Source organism: Centruroides vittatus, unplaced genomic scaffold (assembly GCF_030686945.1).
Source record: "Centruroides vittatus isolate TY-2023 unplaced genomic scaffold, ASM3068694v2 contig_374, whole genome shotgun sequence".
Lineage (NCBI taxonomy): Eukaryota > Metazoa > Arthropoda > Arachnida > Scorpiones > Buthidae > Centruroides > Centruroides vittatus.
Genome location: NW_027122196.1, coordinates 358,490 through 380,961, shown reverse-complemented (window position 1 = coordinate 380,961; position 22,472 = coordinate 358,490). Strand labels below are relative to the sequence as shown.

The window sequence follows — 22,472 nt, the reverse complement described above, 5'->3', positions numbered from 1 at the left end:
CTCTCCAACAGCCCTTATTTTGTATCCCAAAAGTAACTGACTGGCTAACCCTGGAGTTAGCCAGTCAGTTACTTTATCATATCTTTGTTGCTTCTTGGATGCTGGGACGAGTGGCTAAAGTCATGTTGCCATCTAGATCATCCATGCAATAACAATGAGTAGATTTCCTTGATGACTTGATGGGACAGGAGTTAAATTTACAGAAAAAATAGCAGTTTGGATGAGGTTTAAAATTTTAATATTCAAACTGTTTTGGTGTTTGAGTTGTCACATATGTACAGTATATTTATATAATTAATATAAGTATAATTAGAGCCACTTTAAGCACTTCTGAGGCTTTAGGCCATGTCATATGTCATTGAGAGCCCTATTTATAACTATGAAAATTTTATTATATCATGTTTTAAATATACTCACTAAAAATTTGTATAAATAACTAATTACATATATACATATATATTTTAGTTTATTTAATGCTACAAGAGCAGTATCTGTCTTGCCAAAAGAAGCTGCTCAATCATACCAGTCTATTGTTGATGCTCTCAATGCTGCCAAAGAAGCGGCCCACAAAGCCAATGATGCTGCTGAAAATGCATATCGTGAGGTAAATTTTGTTTTAAATTATCTTAAATTTTCTAAAATATATTTATTTATTTATTATTTTAAATCTTTAACATTGAATACAGGGTTTTTCTTGTTAAACTATAATATTGTGCCTAACAATTACTTAACAAATTGAAATTTCAGTAATATTTTAAATTGAACATTTAACATGTTCACTGTCAGTGATGTCTTGGGGTGGTCTACACTGAATTATTGCATATACCTTGCATATAAAATTATGTCGTTGTTGAAGATAGGCAGTACTTTATTTTCTAAACGTCGTAATACTAGTTCACATAAAACTGGGGATATTGGGCTCCCCATTGGAACTCCTCGTTGTTGTAAATATGTGTTGCCTTCAAATGCAAAAAACGAAGTATAACAAATTAGGTGTGCGAGTTCTAATATGTGTTCATGAAATTTTGTAGCATTATTAACATTCGTAAAAAGGAAATCTCTTATCTCGCAAAAACAAGGTGGTAAATCCACACCATCTATAAAATTACCACCTTGTTTTTGCGAGATAAGAGATTTCCTTTTTACGAATGTTAATAATGCTACAAAATTTCATGAACACATATTAGAACTCTCACACCTAATTTGTTATACTTCGTTTATTGCATATACCAACCATTCTCATGAGTGTCATAGGCAAACTTTTATATTTTTCACTTTGAAAATTTTATTATTTGTTTAGAATAAACAATAAATAAAAACTTGTTTCTTAAAAATTTCTAAGATTATATTATATTGTAGCCGAGTAATAAATAACAGAATCCAGAGAATCGCTCGGTGTTGATAAAATTTTAATGGTTTCAAAAATTATTCCAAATCCTGAATATACAACTATTCACATTTACAAACTACAATATACAAATTAACTGGGACCAGTCGTTACAATACAACTGATGGATTCCCAAGTACCGACAAACAAAGAGCTTACTATAGCTTAGGTTTAACTTAACTAAATTATACTAATATCAGGCCCAAAATTAAGAGTAAGATATAAGAGTCATAGAATTATGCAGGAATTGTACAGAATGAAAAGTTCAAAGGGGCGACTGGCAATAATAAAAAAAACATCTCAGATCCGTTCCTTAATAATCGTCTTCTTTACATACTTGTCCTCACATATCCTCCATCCTGCTTTCCTCTCTTCCCGAAAGTGTCTTCTTTATTCCCATTCGAATCTCCCTCCCTTCTCTGCCAGTAACCCCTTGACAGATCGGGTGTCACCCCCTTTTGTTTTATAACAGATCAGACCACATGGGTCAACTAACTACAGTGTGGTTAAGGAAACAGAAGCCGGAAGTACTGTTTTACTGCAGGAAGATGGAAAATAAAGAAAAGAAAAAATAAATAACAAGGCTAATAAAGCCACAATATCCATTGAGCTTTTTATTATTATTTTGTACTAAAGGCCCCTGCCAACTACAACAGCTCAACCTTTTGCTGTTTTGCTCACTTGCCCTATGGGTTTTTCCCTTTTGTTTCCAATATAGATTATTCATAACAAAAATTTTATGAAGCTTCATCAATTTCACTGCCACATTTCTTTCTTTTTTGTTTCATGATGATAAAACATTTCTGACAATTTTAATCTAAAGTATTATATATATATATATATATATATATATATATAATACTTTAGATTAAAATCATATTAAAATGAAAATATTTTAGTTTAAAATTGTATTAATATTTACTGTACAGTACATAGAGTAAGTACTTATAAAATAGTTATGCGTAATTTTTTTGGAACACAGCTAAAGACTTCACTTACTAAGAGGACAGTGAATGTGTTAAACAATATATCAAATTTAATAAATATGTTGAGAAAATTTTAAAAGAATGATATAAAATTAAGTAATAGCTTGATTTTGTTTGATGCTTAAAATTACATAATTATAATTTTATAATTTTAGGCTTATCCCATAGCTGATACTAATCTTCCTGAAAAAGCAAAAAAAGCTAAATATGAAAGTTTGGGATTATTAGATGAAGCAAATAAATTAAAAAATGAAGATGTTCCTGGTAATAACTAATAAATTTTTACTTAATTGTTTATAAAATTTAACTTAGTAAAGTATATTACTTTAAGTTGAAATCTAAACTTTCTTTATGGTTATTCATATTTGTGTGAACCTTTATAGATTAAATAAGAAGCAACTATATTTAAGAAAATAAGTGAATAATACTAGTTTGGTTTGCTATGTTTTTATTTTTTTCTACAACCAAAACTTAAAGCAATGTATTGGAATAGAAATACAGTAGAGAGTTGTTAAGCCGAATCAATTGGGGACAGGGGTTGTTCGGATTAGTGATTTGTTTGGATAACCAATTATGTACGAAAAAATATATTAACCTGTCCGATGTTCAAATTTTTCTCCATTGCGTGTCACTTTGTGTTGAATTTTTCTCTGTTGCGTGTCGCTTCGTGTTGAATTTTCATCAATTTTAAGCCTAACGAAAATTTTTATAATAATAGTCGAGGCTATTGTATTGTTAAAAATTATTTCTTTATTTTGTACAAACAAAATAAATATATTGAAGAATATAAAAACATGAAAATTATACTTTAGAAGTAAATCTGGTATCAAAAACATTCGATTCAGCACAACACAGTCCAACTGAAAATCGTTCGGATAACCAGCGATTCGGATTACAGGGGTTCGGATTAATGACTCTCTACTGTATTTCTTTTAACAATTAAGAGAGAGAATTCTTTACACAAAAATTACACTGTCCATCAAGATTACTGAAACCAATTAAAACATTAATAAATACTAAGATAATCTTGATCTTTGTTTATGGATTTCTTAGTTGTCTCTAAAATACTGAAAATATTCTCAAATTTCATTCACAATGAGATTGCTTATTATCATTATGGAATTTTAAAATGCTATTCTATCTCTCTATGGATTCCATGGTAGGCCAAACTACAGCTTGTGAGCTATATGAGGCTCATGTATAAGTTATATATATATATATATATATATAAGTAAAATATAGTTTCAATAGAGAATGTGGCTTTTGTATTCTTGATAGGTATTATATGGCTCCTATCACAACATGGTCTGGTCAGCCCTAACATATATCAACAACAAACACCACTATGGTCTTCTCAATTGTTCTTAATGTGTAGAGAACAAGCTCTGATAAAGTAAATTGTCTAAATGGCAAAATTTTCTTGGATAAATGTTAAATATATTTCTTTTAGGTTTAATTAAAATCTATCTATTACTAAAATTACAGAAATCTGTTTAGTTATTTGGACTTTAATAAATTTAAACAAAAATAAACACTGCAAAAACCTAACAAACCAGCAAGAAAATTATATTCAAACTGCAAACGTTTTCGCCCCTATTAAACAGGCATCATCAAGCAACAAACTGCTGAGAAGACAAGAAATTGCCAAACACATTTGTAGAGAAAAGGGTGTATGACATAGGAAGAGAGGAGGAGAGGTTTATATTTCATAGAAAGACTTCTGGGTAGTGGGGGAGGAGTCAACACCACAATAGTTTATGGCTTGGCTGCGTTATGATGGGTGTAAATTTGTAAATTTCCACTTGTTCTAGATGTTTAAGCACATGTGGTGTAGATTCATAATGTAGGTGTGTCTCATGAAAATTTAAAGTTTTTTTTTGTTATTTTCTTGTATATAGACCAAGCAACTTCCCTTTGAAATATATATTTTTAAATTTTTACGGTACAGCATTAAAATTATTTAATTACTTTTAGTCAAATCTATAAATTAGGCAACATATATTGTAATTTAAAACAGTTACATGGAACAGTTCCAAATGAAAAATATTTTATAAACTTAGATAATAATTTGAATTATCAATTTATTATTATTGTACTCTTTTGTTATGAAAAATCTGTACATTATATTTTACATTCTCGTTCAGAATTAGATGAGCTTTTATTTGGAAAAAGGCATGCTCTAGATGCAATAGGGAGAATTCTTCGTCAAGGGCAAAGAGGACTTGATATTGTTAATCGTGATTTGGATGGACTTCATTCAGGTAAATAACTAAGTAATTCAGTTAACTGGTATAAGTTGATGTAAGAGATAATAAATTAAATCAATTTTAAAAATCAATTACTTATCTAAAAGGTATACCTGATGTACTAAGGCAAGCAGAAGTCAAACAAACAAAGAGCTGCCGTTAAAATAGATGAAGGAAGGAGGAAAGTCAACGAAATCAATGACCTTATTGAAAAAGAATTATATCCCCGACTTGACTTGTTGACAGCAGGCACTAAAGCTGGTTTAGAAAATTTCACACAAATAAGTATGCATTCTTCTATAAGTTTATTTTAATTTATTTTATTTTATTCAAATTTAATTGAACTTGCTTAAGGAAGAGTTTAAAATTTTATTGTATATAAATTTTTAATTTATAAATGATTAAAAAACAGGAATTAAGTATAAATTAATCATTAAGTAACAGGGACTGTTCATAAATTATGTAACACAGATATAACATATAGAACAGTGGATATGCAGGTAAGCATTAGGATGCATTACAAAGGGGTGAAAGTGTTTACAAAGTTTCATGACGCTAGGGCTCAACTCTTGGGTAACAGAACTATTCATTTTTATTTCTGAAGTGTTGTGTAGTGAATCATACTGTTTATGTTACTGCTTTGTATGTTATACATGCAATTAATAAAATGATGTAACATGTAATGTTTGGTAATTCATGCTGTGTTTTATATCTTATGCATTAAAACAATTAAAAGGGTTGATCATTACATAACTTTGGGATGGTTGTGTGTGATAGTGTTAAGCAGCATTACAGGAAGTGAGATGGTATTTAAAAAATGTAAACAGTGTTATGTAATTAATTTATGAATGATTTCACAGGAAAAAATAGAAAAAAATCAATTGAATAATTTATTTCAATCAAAATCTAAAGAAAGTTAAACAAGTATAGATAAATAAATTAAATTAAATTTGAAAAATTCAATAATTTTTTAAAATTGTCTAAAGCAAAATACAGTATACTGTACTAAAGATATACTAATTGACAGATGGATGGCCTAGGTCCTTTTTTAGCCAGCGTGCCCTAAAGTAAGCATACTCAGCTTTAAAGATATTTATGCATGTCAAAATTTTAGACTTTGAATAACAATATTTAAATAAATGAAACGAATATATGCTTTGATTAGAATAAATGTAAAAAAGCTGTTTGACAAAAGGAGGATCAGGTGATAAACTAAAAGGATGATTAAAAAAGACAGATGATAAATTGAAATCATATCATACATTATATGCTATATGATTTCTCCTTATGTACCACTGGTTCACCACCCCTGGCCTAGGTTATCATTTACACCATCAACATATTTCTCTGAGGTACTCAGATTTTAGTCTAAGACATTTCTGTATTCTTTTAAGATTACTATGAAATCAAAGAAGGGGAAAAAAGAAGAACATTATTATAAAAAATTACATAATTTTTTAAATGTAACTTTTTAGAGATATAATTGAAATAACTTCAAATCTTCAGAAATTTTCATAAGTGATTTGACTTTGTCTTTATCCTTCAACTATCATCTATCATCTATCTCATGATAAACCCAAAGATGCTATATCAGTCATGTAGCCAGGAATAAATCATTGGGGATCTAGTAGGACAAACTGAACAAGTATTTTTTTTTTTTATACAGCAATAGGCCTATTAGGTACAGTTTAAGTGTAAAAATAAGTAGTAATAGCCCAAGTTTATGTGATGAAATTTTTCACTAAATTTAAAATATTATTGACTTTTGGAAGTTTGACTAGTAGCAGATTAATCCCTACTAAAATATAGGGAAATGTAGCAGTCTAGCATTGTCTGTACTAGATTTTACAAGTAATAGATACTGGTTAATGGCATTTTACCTAAAGTTAGGTATGGGCTTTTATTCAAACATAAAAAAATTCTTGAAAACATTCAATTTTTGATTGAAAAAATTTTTAGAGTTTAATCAAAATTTTTTAAAAGGTCATAAGGATATAAGGGGTATAAAAAGGTAAAGATATACCGTATTTTACGGACTATAAGACGCACTTTTTTCTTCGAAAAATTGCCTCCAAAATTCAGGTGCGTCTTATAGTCCGTAGCATCTTATAGGTATTTTTTTTTAAAAATTGCTTAAAAATTAAGGTGCATCTTATAGTCTGTAGCGTCTTATAGTCCGTAAAATATGGTAAATGTATTATTAAAGTAAAAAATTAGATTTGCACCTCAACTCATAACTTTTGCTAATGAGATTTAAACCAGAGAAGAAAAAAAACTTTATGTAGTTTGGGTTTTAAACAGTTTTTCTTTTGCATTTTCTTGAAAATTTATTCAATATGACATATGTCCCTTAAAAAAATGTGATTAATCTATTAAGTGAATCAATTTTATAAAAATGTTTTTTGAATAAATTACATCCTGACATTGCTTTTTTATAGTACAGTTTTCTAATACCGGTAGTTCATTCTGAAAATATATTTAATTATTTATAAATAATTTTTTTATTTTAATAGTTGAAAAAGCAAGATCAGATATAAAAGGAGCATCAAGAACAGCAGACGTTGCAGATGAAGTTAAAGATAATGTTTCAAATACACATGCAAAAATGCAATTAAATCTTAAAGAGTTAAAAGATAAAATTTTATTAGCTCGTCAAAAAGCATCTAGTGTGAGTATTTTCTTTTTTTGTTTTTTACAAAGAGATGCTGAAACAAAACAAGCATTGTCACTTACAAGAACTTACTAATACATATCAATAAACATGAGGCTGTATTTTGTTTCATGTGTAAATTAAATAAAATAAAATATTATCCATCATAACTCAATTTGGACATTTTTAAGAGAGTAGGAGAATAAGAACAATAAGAGCAGTGTATCAGCAAGTAATCTCAAAATTAAAGCAGTCAGAGTCTGAATATTCTACTGCACCAGTACCATGTTAAAAGAATAAAAGATTTATGAAGTAAAGGTGGATGCACACATGCAACACATCATTAAAAAAATGGCAATGAACATTATCTGTTGTGGTATTGCTTAGGGTTTGTGATGTCACAACACCATAATCTGGATTTTGTGGCATTTTCATTATTGCTACACTCTGACAGCCACTAGGAATGTTGATTTATGTATGTGATCTGACATTTTGAATTAATAACGTGATTGTTTTTACATGATAGAAAATTCAAAAATAGATCTTGATGTAGAAGATATGTTGGTATAAGCAGGATCACATCTTGATCCTTGCAACCATGTGTATCTGTTTTGTATATTTGCTATATTCTATTAGTAGACACAGAATAATAAATATCTGGGATTCACCCAGAAAATATACTTGACTGTTTCCCTCTGACTGCAACATCATCATGTGGATTAAAAGAAATTGATTGATTGATCCATACGATGACTAAGCTTGGACAGAGACACAACTGTAAACACCTCAATTTATATTCATTCTAGTTTGGGACAGTGTTAGTTCCAAGTAATCTGGCATATTCTCTTCATCTTTATTTTTTATGTTGACTAGTTGTTGTAATTCAAAAGTGCTAAAGTTTTTGTGAAAATTTTGAAACTCTTAAAAAGCTGTTGAATTGCCTTTACATTGAGAAATTTCTTTAACAAATGCATTTAATATTTGTATAAAAAATAATTCATGTTAATTGTCGGAACGTAGTGATGACTAATACTTGACTTTGTTCATTCCTTGTCAACAAAATAACTCTGGAATGAGTTGTCCGATCTTGATGAAATTTTCTATGACGACTCATCATCACTCAAGGATGAACTGGTTAAAATTTCAACTTTCAAAAATGATCCGTTTTTGTAGAACTGGAGATAGGGGTTTTTCTTCAGTATGGATCATTTTTGAGAGTTGAAATTTTAATCAATTCATCCTTGAGTGATGGTGAGTCGTCGTAGAAAATTTCATCAAGATCAAACAAACTCATTCTAGAGTTATAATGTTGACAAGGAATGCATGAAGTCAAGTGTTAGTCGCTTCCTGCACGCACGTATAGAAGCGTCATCTAGTGGTCAGAAAATATGACATGCATTAAAACGGTAATTTTGAAAGGTAAACGTTATCGCTAACTAGATACACATCAAATATAAAGAATCTTTATAGAATAATAAGTTTAAAAAAGTTTTCTTTTTAAAACGTGGAGCAGCAGTGATCAATATTGATGGCTTTATGATTCATTCTCTTCTTCGTCTTCCTATCGTTAGTACGAAATTTTGATCTCTAAATGAAGCTGCACAGAGATTGCAGATTGAGATGAAGTCGCTCAAATTCATCATCATCGATGAAATGTCAATGATTGGTGCAAGAATGCTTTACATGATCGAGAGAAGATTGAGGGAGAGAAACCCCGAGAAAGATGAGCCGTTTGGTGGATTCTTTATCTATTTGTTTGGTGATTTTCGTCAGCTTCCTCCTGTTAAAGATACTCCTCTCTACTCGAGTGTTTTTTACAATGTAATGTCCCAACAAGGTAGGGACCTTGTTGGGACATTACATTACATTTGCATTTGATTCTTTTGAGAAGTTCATTGAACTTAGTAATTCTCATAGACAAAATAGCGCAGATAGTTCCTTCACAGATGTCTTACAACATCTAGCTTCGGGTGATTTCTCTGATACAGATCTGAACATTCTGACGACAAGAAATCGAGCCTATTTATCCAGAGATGAACTTGATCAGTTCCAAAGCATAGAGCATGATCCAACAAATCCGATCCAATTCAACAAATAAGATCCAACAAATGAGCAAGTTAAACAAAGCAACGAAAACTACTTGCAGTCAACTGGATGCCCTCTTGGTTATATAGCATCTTCATCTTGATATAGCATCTTGATCATATAACACTTCAGATATTGCCCCGCCTTCGTCCAAAGATGACTCAGCTCTTGGTCTCTCCAAGTATTTGAATCTCTCAGTTAATGCCAGAATCATGCTGAGAGTCAACTTATGGGTGCAAGGAGGTCTCGTCAATGGTTCACTAGGAACTATACGCTACATTATATATGCTCCTAATGCTCGCCTCCAGCTCTTCCTCTGTTTATTTTAGTGGAATTCTGATAGCTATCAGGGACCTTTCATCTATGGTAATCTGTTTCCAATAATCCCTGTAACATGCTCTTTGAACAATGGCTGTATATTGCGATCTCATAGACAGTTTTCCCTTACCTTAGCATACTCGATGACTACACATAAATCACAGGGATTAACTCTTCCAAAAATCAAAATAGATATAGGGAAAAAATAGACATCTATTGGTCTTACCAATGTTACATTGAGTCGAATGAAGAAAATAACTGACTCAGATTTTTAAAGAGTTACAATAGAGATCGCTACGAGTCTGCAAGTCCAAGGCCAATAGTGATAGACAGAATTTCACGAGACGTTCACGTAGCAATTAATTAATGGCTTACTCTGACCTTATATTTGTACCTTTAAATGATCCAATAGAAATCAAATATATTGTTGAGAACGAATGATTCTTTGTTTCTTTTTCCCTCATAATCTAGAAAATAAAGGTGCGAGCAGCTTCGTTCCGACTACACGCTGATGCAACATTACTTAACTAGTATAATAAAAGCTCCCTGATATAACAGACCTTGCATTATTATGGACAGCTGATGTTGGTCTGGCCAGCCAAAAGTGTAGGAAAATTATAAGAAAATTCATTTGCTGTAACAAACTCCTTTATAATGGATTTCTGTTACTACAGACTGTTTTTCAGGTCCCACAGACTGTTGTTCTTCTGTTACAGACTTTTTAGTCTCCATTTTATTTTGTCACAATCACTATTTTATTTATTTTGTCTTAGTTGTCATTTTATTAAAAATAATATTGTCATTAAAAATAATATAAAATTCATTTTTAAGCATTTTTTTCAACCTAGATTTTCACATTATGTCTAGTTCTGTTTCATTTTTAGTTTTGTTTTCTCTTGAGTCTTGAATTTGCTATGTAAAGCAAAGCCATAGATCATAAAAGAAAATGAAAAGCTTAATATTTACTGATAGATAGTTATATTGTTTTTACAAGTTAATAAAAATCTGGCTTATATCCTTTAAAACTGAAATTTCATCTACTACATAATTGATTTTTGTCCATAATATCAATATACAGTAATGAACAAGTCAATATTACTATGTACAGTACACTGGAATCTCACTTATATTTGTGGTAACAAATCTGCTGAAATAAAATAAAAATACATTGATTTTTATTATCTGGATCTGGAGAACACATCTACTAATTACAGATATTTTCTCTAAGGCCATTATCAAGATTTGTTCTAATATGATTCTGTATATTAATGGACTTTCCAATATAATGGACGAGTCCACAATAACAAATAAACACAATAAAATGGACTTTCATTATAATGGACAAATTTCTTGAATTCCATAGTAGTCTGTTATATCAAGCTCTTATTGTGTCTTAAGCAAGTAAATAAAATATTTAGAAATTTAGTTTAAAATGACTTGTTTTTTTTTAATATTGCTTTAGTGCTTTGTATATTTTAGAATTTGGTTTCAATACTATAATTCATTTCTCTAAATGTCTATTCTTCTCTTTTATCTTATTATTTATATTTTTTAGTTTTGTTATTTTCTTTCCAGATAACAATTTAATCAAAGCAAATTTTATTTATAATTATTTTCCATTAATTATCCAATAATTTAAGAATTATTTCAAATTAGTGGCTTATTGAATTATGATATTTAAAAAAAAATATATTTTCAGATTCGAGTATCAATTGGTTCCAAAAGAAATAAATGCGTACGATCTTTCAAACCTGATATTGAGCCAACGACAACGAATAATATTATTATTAATTTTGCCGTAAAGAGTGAAACTCAAAATAGTCTGTTATTATTCTTAGGAAGTTCTAAAGCAGTAAGTTATTATTTTATTTTTTAAATTATATTATTAAAGCTATTCAAAATTTATTTTTAAGAATTTGTAATAAAACATTCATTCATTTATTCTGTTTTATTTATTTTTAACATATTTATTATTTATTATTTAATACGGATTAATTGACTGATGCATGGCACCAATATATCAAGGTATATGGCCAATCTGTCTGCAATGGGGTTTACAGAATAAATGAGATGCAGAATATCTTGAATCATTCTGTCTTGTAGATCTTGGTTCAAATTGAATCTAGATCTCTTACAATGGTATACTAATACTTAACTGTGTTACCACCTAGTCAATTGTAATAATTATTAATTATTTTAGAAAATTATTTCTTTACTATAAGTTATTTAAGAAGGCGATAAATCCAAATTTAATAATTTAGATATAGCATCAGTCATGCAAGATTTTGTCTTGGGAGTAGCAGTTTGTCATGATAATTTCTCTGCAAATCACATATAGAATATGTGATTTCCATTTTTGGTTTTCTTAAGTATAAAATAGTAAACAATGATCAGGTTAAAACTATTGTATGTTTATGTACATGATTGTAATTTTAAATTCTACTGAACCATTTTTGAAACTAAAATCCTTTAAGAACATATAATTTAATTGTAAACACTTTCAGAAATCACACCCCATATTCAAAAGAAAAAATTTACATTTTAACGAAATTATTTAAACAAAATTTAAAGCATTTTAACCCATTTATATTTCATCTAATTAAGAAAAAGATCATTGTGTTTTTGAATAAAAGTTTTGATAACTTTAAATTGAGAAGTCTTGCACATCTGTGGAAGTCATTTGGGTTGAGCTGGTCAGGAGTTCATAATTCATGTGTACAGCAATGCTGAATTTAATTATTTTTAAACATGCTAGTAGAATTCAATCTTCCTCGAAATGTTAACTGCAGAATTTCCTGGTTTAGGTATGCTAAAGTGATATCTTTACAGTAACCATACTAATGGTAATATCAAATTTGACTGGCCAATATTAGTATTTTTTTATTGTTTCTTTAGTAACCCTGCCATTATTGGCCGTGATATGTGTTCTCCCTCTGGACAACTAGGGAAGTTTAGTATAATACTTTTTGATAAAAAGAAAAAGTGTTGCTACATTTTACTGGGATGCTTTTCTCCCTAAATATTTAAAAATTAATTATTAAACTTCAATTCATTTTAATGCCAAACTATTAAATAATGCAATTTAGCATTAGAACCTATTGAAAACATTATCAGATTTTTAACTCTCATTTTATATTTTTTAAACAAATAATAATAATATAAAGTTTTTATTTTTATAGAATTTTTTTTTTAGAATTTAATAATAATAAGTTAATTTTTTACATGATTTTCCTGCCACAGCCAGCGAACCAAATACCAGTAAGAAAATAATATTTATAAATTTGCATGACTCATTGCATGGAAAATTTGTCATGTTTTGCATGTTTTTGTTTAATTTAATGATTTGTTAATATTTTATTTTTAAAATAAATATAATGAATAAATTTGTAATTTAAATATCGTATGATCAATTAAATATCATTTTGGATTTGTTAAATATTTAAATTAAATCTCATATATAGTAATAATAATAAATTATAATATATCAACCATAAAGACAACATAATAAGGATTGCATGCTATAATTTTATGCATTAAAATAAACACAAAAAATTTGCATATAATTTCAACAAAAACAATATACAAGAAAAAAGATTTGCTTGTTTTTTATTCAAGATTTTCTGGAATAGAAAAATGTTTGAAGTATATTTTTAATTTTCTTTCAATATTTAAACATTATTTTGTTCCATCTCTGTTAATTTTGAGTGTTCTAATACTTTTACCAGCAATGGTGGATCTACTATGAAACTAATCAAGCTTACTCTTCAGGTCCCCTCCACGATTAGGGGCCCTGATGAAACTTTTTGTAGTGAATGAATTTTTCAACAATATCAATAGTTATTTTATGTGTTTGTTATTAAAATAAGACTATTTAATAATATAATCGTAAGCCAATGAGTTGAAGTATATTGACTTTAGAATATACTCTAATACCCATTTCATATAGCCTCAAAATGCCCTCATAATTGGTCAAATTTCAAAATTTTCTCAGGGTTTGCAGTGTGTGAACTCTCAACTGGATGGACCCAATCAGCTCACCAAAAACTATTCATAACTTATATTTTGGCAGCTTGATCTTCAATTCCTTCATTGGCTTAATAATTCTATAACACATCCCTCAGGATAGAGTACCCATAACAATTTCAGCTTAAGGAAAAATCTTTAATAAAAAAAATAAGCAAAATTGCTTGTTTTTTGTATATTGTATTTTTATTCAAGTTACAATGCTGATTTTACATATTTATTTACATAATGGCAATAATATTTAAGGCAGACAAATCATTAAGCATAATGCTTGGATTTTAGAAATATTTTCTGACATTAGATGAAATTAATGCATTTTTTAAAATATATTAAAGAAAAACTCTCACTAAAATTCAATAATTATTTAATTAGGATGATTTTATGGCAGTAGAAATGGTAAACAGAAAAATTAGATTTTTATGGAATGCCGGAGGAGGAACACAATTCATTCAGCATGATTTGACAATTGAAACAAACGATCAGCAACTTTCAAGAAATGAGCAATGGTACAAAATTGAAGTTCAAAGGTAATAATTAATTTATCAATAAATATTTCTTGTTTAATGAATTTTATTAAAAATTAAAACAAATTACATAACAAGACATTTAAATAAGCATGTTCACTATATGATTCCAATCCACAGATTTTCTCAAGTTGCTTTGTTGAGCATGGAAAGTGCTAGATAATGCTAATCTCATTCAAACTGCTACTTAAATTCAAATTGGAATTTCCATATTCTTAATCTTCAATGCCGTTAGTTAAAGATGCTCAATCTACTTTCAAAAGTCATTATTTCTTGTCAATATTTTTTGAAAGTGGATCAAACATCCTTAAATTGACTTTGGAGATTAAGAAATTCTAATTTGAATTTAAGTAGAAGTTTGAATGAGATTAGCATTCAATGAAATTTAGAACAACCTTGGTGAAATTTGACTTTTGGAAGATGGACAAGAATGTTTGAAAGTACTCAAGTTTATTTGTAAAAAAAAATCTGACAAGGGCTCTTGCTTGACTTTCCTGGCACTTTAACAGGAGGTTAAGGGAACTATTAGAATATCCAATAATTTTCAATTATACTATGATATAAAATTCAAGCTTAAAAGGAGTAATTTTGTTTGAATTATTATAAAAATTTCCATTTAAAAACACTATGACACTAGTTCAAAGTTTAAAAAATTGTGTGTGGTGTCATCTGTTATTAAAAAAATCTTTTATAGGCCTATTATTAATTATTATAAGAAGGCAAAAAAGGTTTAATTTTGAGGGTAAAGATGAGCTTTTAAAAATATTGTAAATATTAACAAGTAAAATTTTCAATAAGTCCAACCCCACTGGACACATGACTCCCCCTCTATCTCCCCAACCTTTGACTTCCATACTCCAAAATTTAATAACATTAATGCCCCTCATATACAAGTTACCATGCCAAATTTCATTTTTTAATCTTTACCCCCATCCTGAGATATTAAACAAATAGGTGCAACTACACACAGAATTTTTTGATGTTTTTGGGTTTAGGGTTCTCAAAATGTTGAGATTTGCAACATTCAGGGGTTCAAATTTGATGTGATTACAATACTTTCCCATGCTATGTTATGTTAACAGACAGAAAAAGTAATAGTCATCATATACATCCAATGGCAAATCAAACTATTTGTCACCTGCAAAGACATAAATCTGCAGTCTTCCATAAAACAAGACCCTACTGTAGATTTCATAAATTTTTGTAAACAATATATTGTTACAATAACATTAAAATTATTATAATAGTAACAATTTATTTTATTTAAATCTTTTAGATTTGGTAACATAGCTAGTTTAAGTGTGAAACCCACACCAGATGGAAAAAAGCATGATCCTTATGAAGTTGTAGGAGCATCACCTGCAGGTTTTTCCAAGATGGATTTAGATGCTTCTTCATATTTTTATATTGGAGGACTACCTCCTGGTTACAAGGTTTATATATTATATTATTAAGATTTACATTAGTTATGATTTATATTTTTATGATCATTTTATATATTTTATCTAGGCACCTAAAGAACTAAAATCTCGTACACTAGGAGTTTGTATTTACGAAGTGATTTTAGATGGAAAAGCTGTGGGTTTATGGAATTTCCAAACAAATGTTGGCTGTGAAGGTTGCAAAGAAGGGTACAAAATATTTTCATTTAGATAATTAGAATTTAATATTTTGTGTCCTGTTTACAAGTTTGAATATATCCATGGTTGCCAAACTGTGGATATATTCTAGACCATTACTGTAGCTCCTGTATATTTATTTATTATAATTAAACATAAGGGAATACATATCCATAATATAAAATACAGTTTCAGTAGAGAATGCAGCTCTTGTATTTCTGAGCTACCTGCATTTTCTATGGTCACAATGGCTGGCCAGCCCTGGAATATATGATCTTAAATATAGAAGAAGAAATTCTTATGTTTCTATTTGTGTATTATATAAAAATTTATAAGATATAAATTTTTTACAACTCACAGAAATATGCAAAAAGAATAAACATTTTAAAAAACAACTTTATCACATATTTCTAAACTGAAATTCAAAGTAAGTTAAATTAAATTTGGAGAACCTTTTCTCACTCATCAAGGTCTTAAAATCATTATCTTCAAGCAATTACATTTAGTTTGTTGAGGTTTAGTGGAAACACCTTTTATTCCTCTTTTTGAATGGATAGTCAAAGTTTATAACTGTAACACAATAAAAAAAGGTGTATTGGACAATCTTGAGATTATGCATTAAGAGCATCATAAACAAACAAAGGGTAACAGGGACTAGACACTTGCATCCTCACATGAAGAGAACAAGAAGTCATAAGGACAGTTAGTAGGTGATACAACCTTGCCATAGGGTCCTCTAATGGCACAAATTGTTAAAAAGGATAAATAATTCTAACAAGCTTCACACTTCCTTGTTAAAAGTATAAGAAAGAAAAAAATGCTTGGATAATTATAAATAAATTCTATAATTACTTATAATTATCATTTGGTTTTCTCCCTTGAAAGTCTTTGAAAGTGAGGATCTTCTTAAATTCAAAGTAATAATAAATTTTATTCTTATTTAATGTTTGAATATTTTTGTAAACCCTTCATTAGAATACATTGTTATAGTATAAAATGCTTTAAATAGCTTTCTGTTCAGTCAATTAATTTATGGTGAGATGATTGAAGAATTTTAAACTATGTGATGTCCCATATAAAACTGGACCCACTCACTGAGTAAATTATTGGAATCTTCATATTGGAAAAAGAAACAAATGAGACAAAGAAACTTTTTGAAACTCAGTTATATTCACAAAACATGGAAAAACTTGCATAACTAATACTTTGTCATTTAATGCAGCCTGGTTGAAATTTAGGTCACATTAACCTGGTACTAATCATTTAACACCAGGTTAAAGGTCTTTTAAACTGTCACTAATCATTTTATTTGATAGTATCTTGATTGAAATTTCCAATAATGTTTAATGTGTTTTTGTTATATAAAAATAATTTGCAGGTTGTATAGTATAACATTAGGGATTACAATTTTCTGTAATATTTTAAATAGTTTTCCTTATAATTATATTATAATATTTTATAAATAAAATTAATTTTTATTTTAATAGTGCCACTGAAGATATTGATTCCAGTGCATATCAGTTAAATGGTGATGGCTATGCTATTTTGCCACAAATAAAACGTTACAATAAAAATATTTATCAAGTTACAATTTGGTTTAAGACATATGATGAAAATTCTTTGCTTTTTATGGCTCCTGGCAAAAATGTATGTTTGTTATTTTACATTCTAATAAAAGGATGTTTATAAAAGTTCCTATTTATTGCAGGATGATAATGGATAATTCTGTTAATTATAAAATATATATTTATTGAATAATTTAAGAATAATGTCTATAGATTTTGAACTCTGCTTTTGGATTGACAAATTTGTCTGTTCACAAATGTATATGACACATTTGATATGCAGGGTTCTTTTATGACAATCTCATACTGCATTTACAGGGTGTCTTAAAAGGGTACTGTACAGTGGAGAAGATTTAAGTAAAGTTTTAATAAAAGTGAAGTTTTACCTACAATATTGCAATTTTTCCTACAGCAAATGCTAAAAGTGTCAGAGGCTGTGAAATATGGGGGAGTGAGGTCCAGAAACCAAGTAGGCCAGATTACACAGGCGATTATATGACTGGCAAAGAAGTCTTTCAAAAACTGTAGTCCATGAACCAGAACATCCATGAGCAAGTAGTAATGCCATCTACCACAACGTGGAAATGTGGGACATACAACATACAGGTCTCATAAGCAATTCTGTACATATCATTACAAATTTCTCACTGCACAGTAACATTTTGGACACCCTGTAATACATGCTTCAAGATGAGGATGTCCAAATTTTGTATTCATCATTAACAAATTCCATTATTTTTAATATATTCAGCAACTCATGTATTATTGTATTGTTGTGTCATGTATCTGAAGAACTAGTTTATGAAATTTTTTCAAATTCATTCTAATTTTATGCATTTTTCTCTTATTCTATGCAATAGAAACCATTCTATTAACTGAAATAGATAAGGACTTTCTGAACATCCTACATTATAACTATAATTTAAATTCTTTTAATTAAAAAAAATTATTTATTTAAGGGAGATTATGTTTCATTGGAACTTAAAAATGGTCACATAGTTTATCACCTCAGTTTGGGAGGTTCATCTAATTTAATTTTGAGAAGCAAGAAAAAATATAATAATGCTCAGTGGACTCAAGTTGCTGCTGGAAGAGAGAAATTAAATGGTAAATTATTAATATTAATATTTTAGATTCAAAATAACTAATGAATTATATATGTTTAAAACTTAAAAACATATTATTAATGATATTAAGAAAATTATCATCAAATTATTTCAATTTTAATGATTCAGTACATACTTTAGACAATTTCTTTAACTGTAACTTGTTCAATTTATACAAATATATACAATTCTCTGGTTCTGAGTCAAGAGATTCAAACTCTAGAAGTTTTTTCCATCACAGTAAATTTAAAATAGTGCAGTAACTGCAATCATCTCAATTACCATTTATTATTGTTGATTACAAAAATCAACTGTTGATTTTTGTAATCAACAATAATAAATGGTAAATCAAATTACTAATTAAGAAAAATCAATTAAGAAATCAATTAAGAAAAATCATAATAAAAAAATTGAGATGATTGATACAAAGAATCAGTAAATGTTCCCCTGTATAGAAGATTACAAAGCTTATACAAAGCATTATATTATTACAAAGCATGAAGAAATCTGGACTTTACAGTGGGTGTTCCCATTTAAGGGTGCTTAAGGTTATCCAATTTCTGCATAACAACATTATCAATATGATGGTGCACATTGTCAGGACCTTCATTGAACTTTGCAAATCATTCCACAATGATGGTTTGGGACAAGTACTGTACACTTCCTCATAGATCTTCATCCTGCATCCAAAAACAAGATAATGGCATGTTGATCTGATTCAGACATATTTGATAGCAATGATGTATACTGCACATGCCACACACAATTTTAAGTGTAATGAATACCTTACTAATCAAATGGCTAGATCAAGTAGATAATAGTTTGTTTTTATGTTTACAAAGTCAATATTTTTTAATGTGTTTAGTATGAGCTATTCCATTTCTAAACAATGTTCATACAAAGATAGGGTTTAAGGTATTATTCTGTTTTCTAGATGTTGAGTTTGAATGTCTTTAATCTATTTATCAGTATTCTACAATTCCATAATTAATTTCTGATAAATTTTAAAATTTCTCATTATTTTTTTAATTCCTTCTCCAGGACAACTTGCAGTTGAAGATGAATTCCTTGAATCTACAATTCAAAAAGGAGGCCCTGCAACACTAGATATTCAAGACAGTCAACTCTATTATGGTGGCGTACCACCAAATTTCTCTACATCAAAGTTAGTTTTTAAGAATTTATTATGATATAAATAATAATTTCATTTACTATTTTTAGAATATGAATTGGCATCAATATAACATTAAGAAATGAAATCAAATCTAGATCCTTCAGAGCCAATAGCCATGAAAGATCCAGCTTTGATTTTAGACTAGATGATTTGGCATAACCCATGAAAATTTTGACATTTCTCACTATCTTGCCACTGAATTGATATCCTTGTTGAAACATATAAACATATTAGTTTATATGTTTAAAAATTCTTGGTGCCCACAGAAAAAGAGAAAAAAAAAAAAAACAGCTAAAATTATTAAAACATAACTTTTCATAGCTAATACTTTTCAATATTAAGTAGTCCTTGTTAATATAGAATTATTTATTTAATTTTATCTATTTAGTTAGTTTATACTTATTAATATAAATATTTAGAACTAACATATCTTTGGGAAACAGAACTCAAAATGACAGCTACATTATTATTATTATTATCATCCAAGCTCTAGATAACATATCTGATAATCAAAATTTGCTTCTATTCAACAAATGTATATAATTTAAAACCATTGTATAATATACAGTTTATATTCTAGCAATATTTAGTTCCTTAAAATACAATGTGTATACGTGTGTCTTATCAGGGTCTTGAATGCTGATGTCTTAAAATGGAATGGAGAAGGATAACATATATACATATCCTCACGTTCATAATCTAAAAAGGGTGAGCAGCAGACAAAAGGAGATTACAATCTTCTGCACTTTAAAATACATATATAACATATAAAAATAAAACACACTGTGTATAAACATTTATCTTGCATCCATTGAGAGTTCAGCCAGGTCCATAATGGAGCAACTAGATGATGATGGATGGAAAATGACATATTTGTATCAAACCATCACAGAAATTTCAGGATCTGGCTTAGACATGAATTTAGATCTCTTAGAGCAGAATTGCATCAGCTATATACTAACTTCTCATTCTATATATATATATACACATACACATCCCTGTGATCAAAAAGTATCAGGAATAGTTGAATAGTTCAATAAAATGATAAAATTTTCAAGATTTGAATTTATTCATCAAAATTTTTTTCATTCCCTTCAAAGTTATCCCCTCCCATTGCAATTCACTTATGCCAACATTTTTTCCAATCCTCAAAACATGTTTTTAAATCATTTTCATGAAATCCCTTCAGGAGTCATAGCAAATTTTCTTTTATGGCATCAGTCAACTCAAAACATTGACTATGAAGCAACAACTTTAGTCAAGGAAACAGGAAAAAGTCCTATGGTGCCATATCAGGTGAATTCAGAACTTGGAAGAACCATATCTGTTGAATTTTTGGCCAAAAATTCATGAACAACAAGAGCAGTGCATTGTTATGGTGCAAAATCCATGAATTTTCTTGCCACAAATCAGGTCATTTTCTACTAATTGCTTCACACAAATGATACAAAATGCTCAAATAATAATTTTTGTTGACAGTTTGGCCAGTCAGAGGAAATTTGTGATGCATAACACCATAACAATCAAAGAAAATAGTCAATATGACCTTGATTTTTTACTGACTTTGATGTGAGCTTTTCAGTTTTGCTTCTCCTTACAAGTGTCATTCACTTGATTGTTGAGCTGTTTTCGTGTCAAAATTGTAGATCCATGATTTATAACACTTATATTGATCCTTGCACTTTAAGAATAATTTGCCACGAGAAAGCATTTCTTCGGCCAACCTTTTTTTGTTCATTTATTCTTTTTTTTTCTCTCAAGTAAGTGTGTTGGCGTGAATTCCATACTACATTTTTACACAATTTGATATAGAACAAAGAAAACATCTTACCATACTGTCACTGTATGCCTCTAAGAATAATGTGCAGGTAGACCTCAAAATTCCTGCTTTAATCAGACAATCCCAGTGCACTGACCACCTCAGAATTCTAGGGACATTGGGAAATTTACAAAGTTGAAATTAAGAGTGGATGTGTAAACTACACAGAAGAAAAACCTTTCATATGCCTGACAATACTTTTACAATAAACCAATGTCATCCAATATAAAGTAATGGGAATTTTATGCAATTTGATTAGTTGAGTGTTCGTAATTTTTACTAATTCTTAATTAATGCATTTGATATGTCTGTTATCAAATAATGAAATAATCTGTTATCAAATTCCCTTAAATTTTTATATTATTTTACCATATAAACACAAACATAAACACCAAATTTTCACAATGTATAACATTATATAATAATTTTAAATTTTATAATGCATTCTTCAACACATTCCAATTTTAGAACATCAATGATCTGAAAACAAAAAATATTGAAAAACGTTTATCAGAATATTTTTGAATTCTGATAAATTAAACTTTGTACTGAATTCACAAAGGTTATTTAGAGTGCTATTTATTGTAATATTATCCAGTTAATAGAATTTATTATGTTGGATAATTTAATTTGTATTGGAAACATTTTTTCCTATCATGTAACATATCCAAGTACACTATGATGAAAAAACTAACCCTTAAATGATTTGGAGTATAATTCTGCTTATATTTGGTTGTTATGGATAAATAAAACACAAGGACTTTCTTGTAAGCTGAGCTAATTTGATATATAGAGATATCTAATGGTACAAAGAGCACTTGCCTCTCACCTGAAATCCTATGGAGACAATCAGGCCCTTCTAACAAGTAAGTGGATAAATGTCTGCAGTCTTGTTTTCCAATTTATTGTCCCATTTCAACACCTTGTTATAAAATGTCTTGTGTTCAGTTTAGTTAACTCAGCTAGTTCA

At 28.8% G+C, this 22,472-nt stretch overlaps 1 protein-coding gene across 1 annotated transcript in view; it reads left to right on the top strand.

The window, feature by feature from the left end:
* The window catches only part of LOC136975509 (laminin subunit alpha lam-3-like), a 108,888-nt gene that overhangs the window by 74,376 nt on the left and 12,040 nt on the right, over positions 1-22,472 (top strand). Inside the window, 14 exon segments of the mRNA XM_067270571.1 lie at positions 466-604; positions 2,529-2,637; positions 4,518-4,634; positions 4,727-4,752; positions 4,754-4,904; positions 7,133-7,287; positions 11,372-11,524; positions 12,913-12,930; positions 14,068-14,222; positions 15,496-15,652; positions 15,729-15,850; positions 17,326-17,485; positions 18,363-18,510; positions 19,551-19,674. Coding sequence (XP_067126672.1) covers positions 466-604; positions 2,529-2,637; positions 4,518-4,634; positions 4,727-4,752; positions 4,754-4,904; positions 7,133-7,287; positions 11,372-11,524; positions 12,913-12,930; positions 14,068-14,222; positions 15,496-15,652; positions 15,729-15,850; positions 17,326-17,485; positions 18,363-18,510; positions 19,551-19,674 — 1,734 coding nt within the window.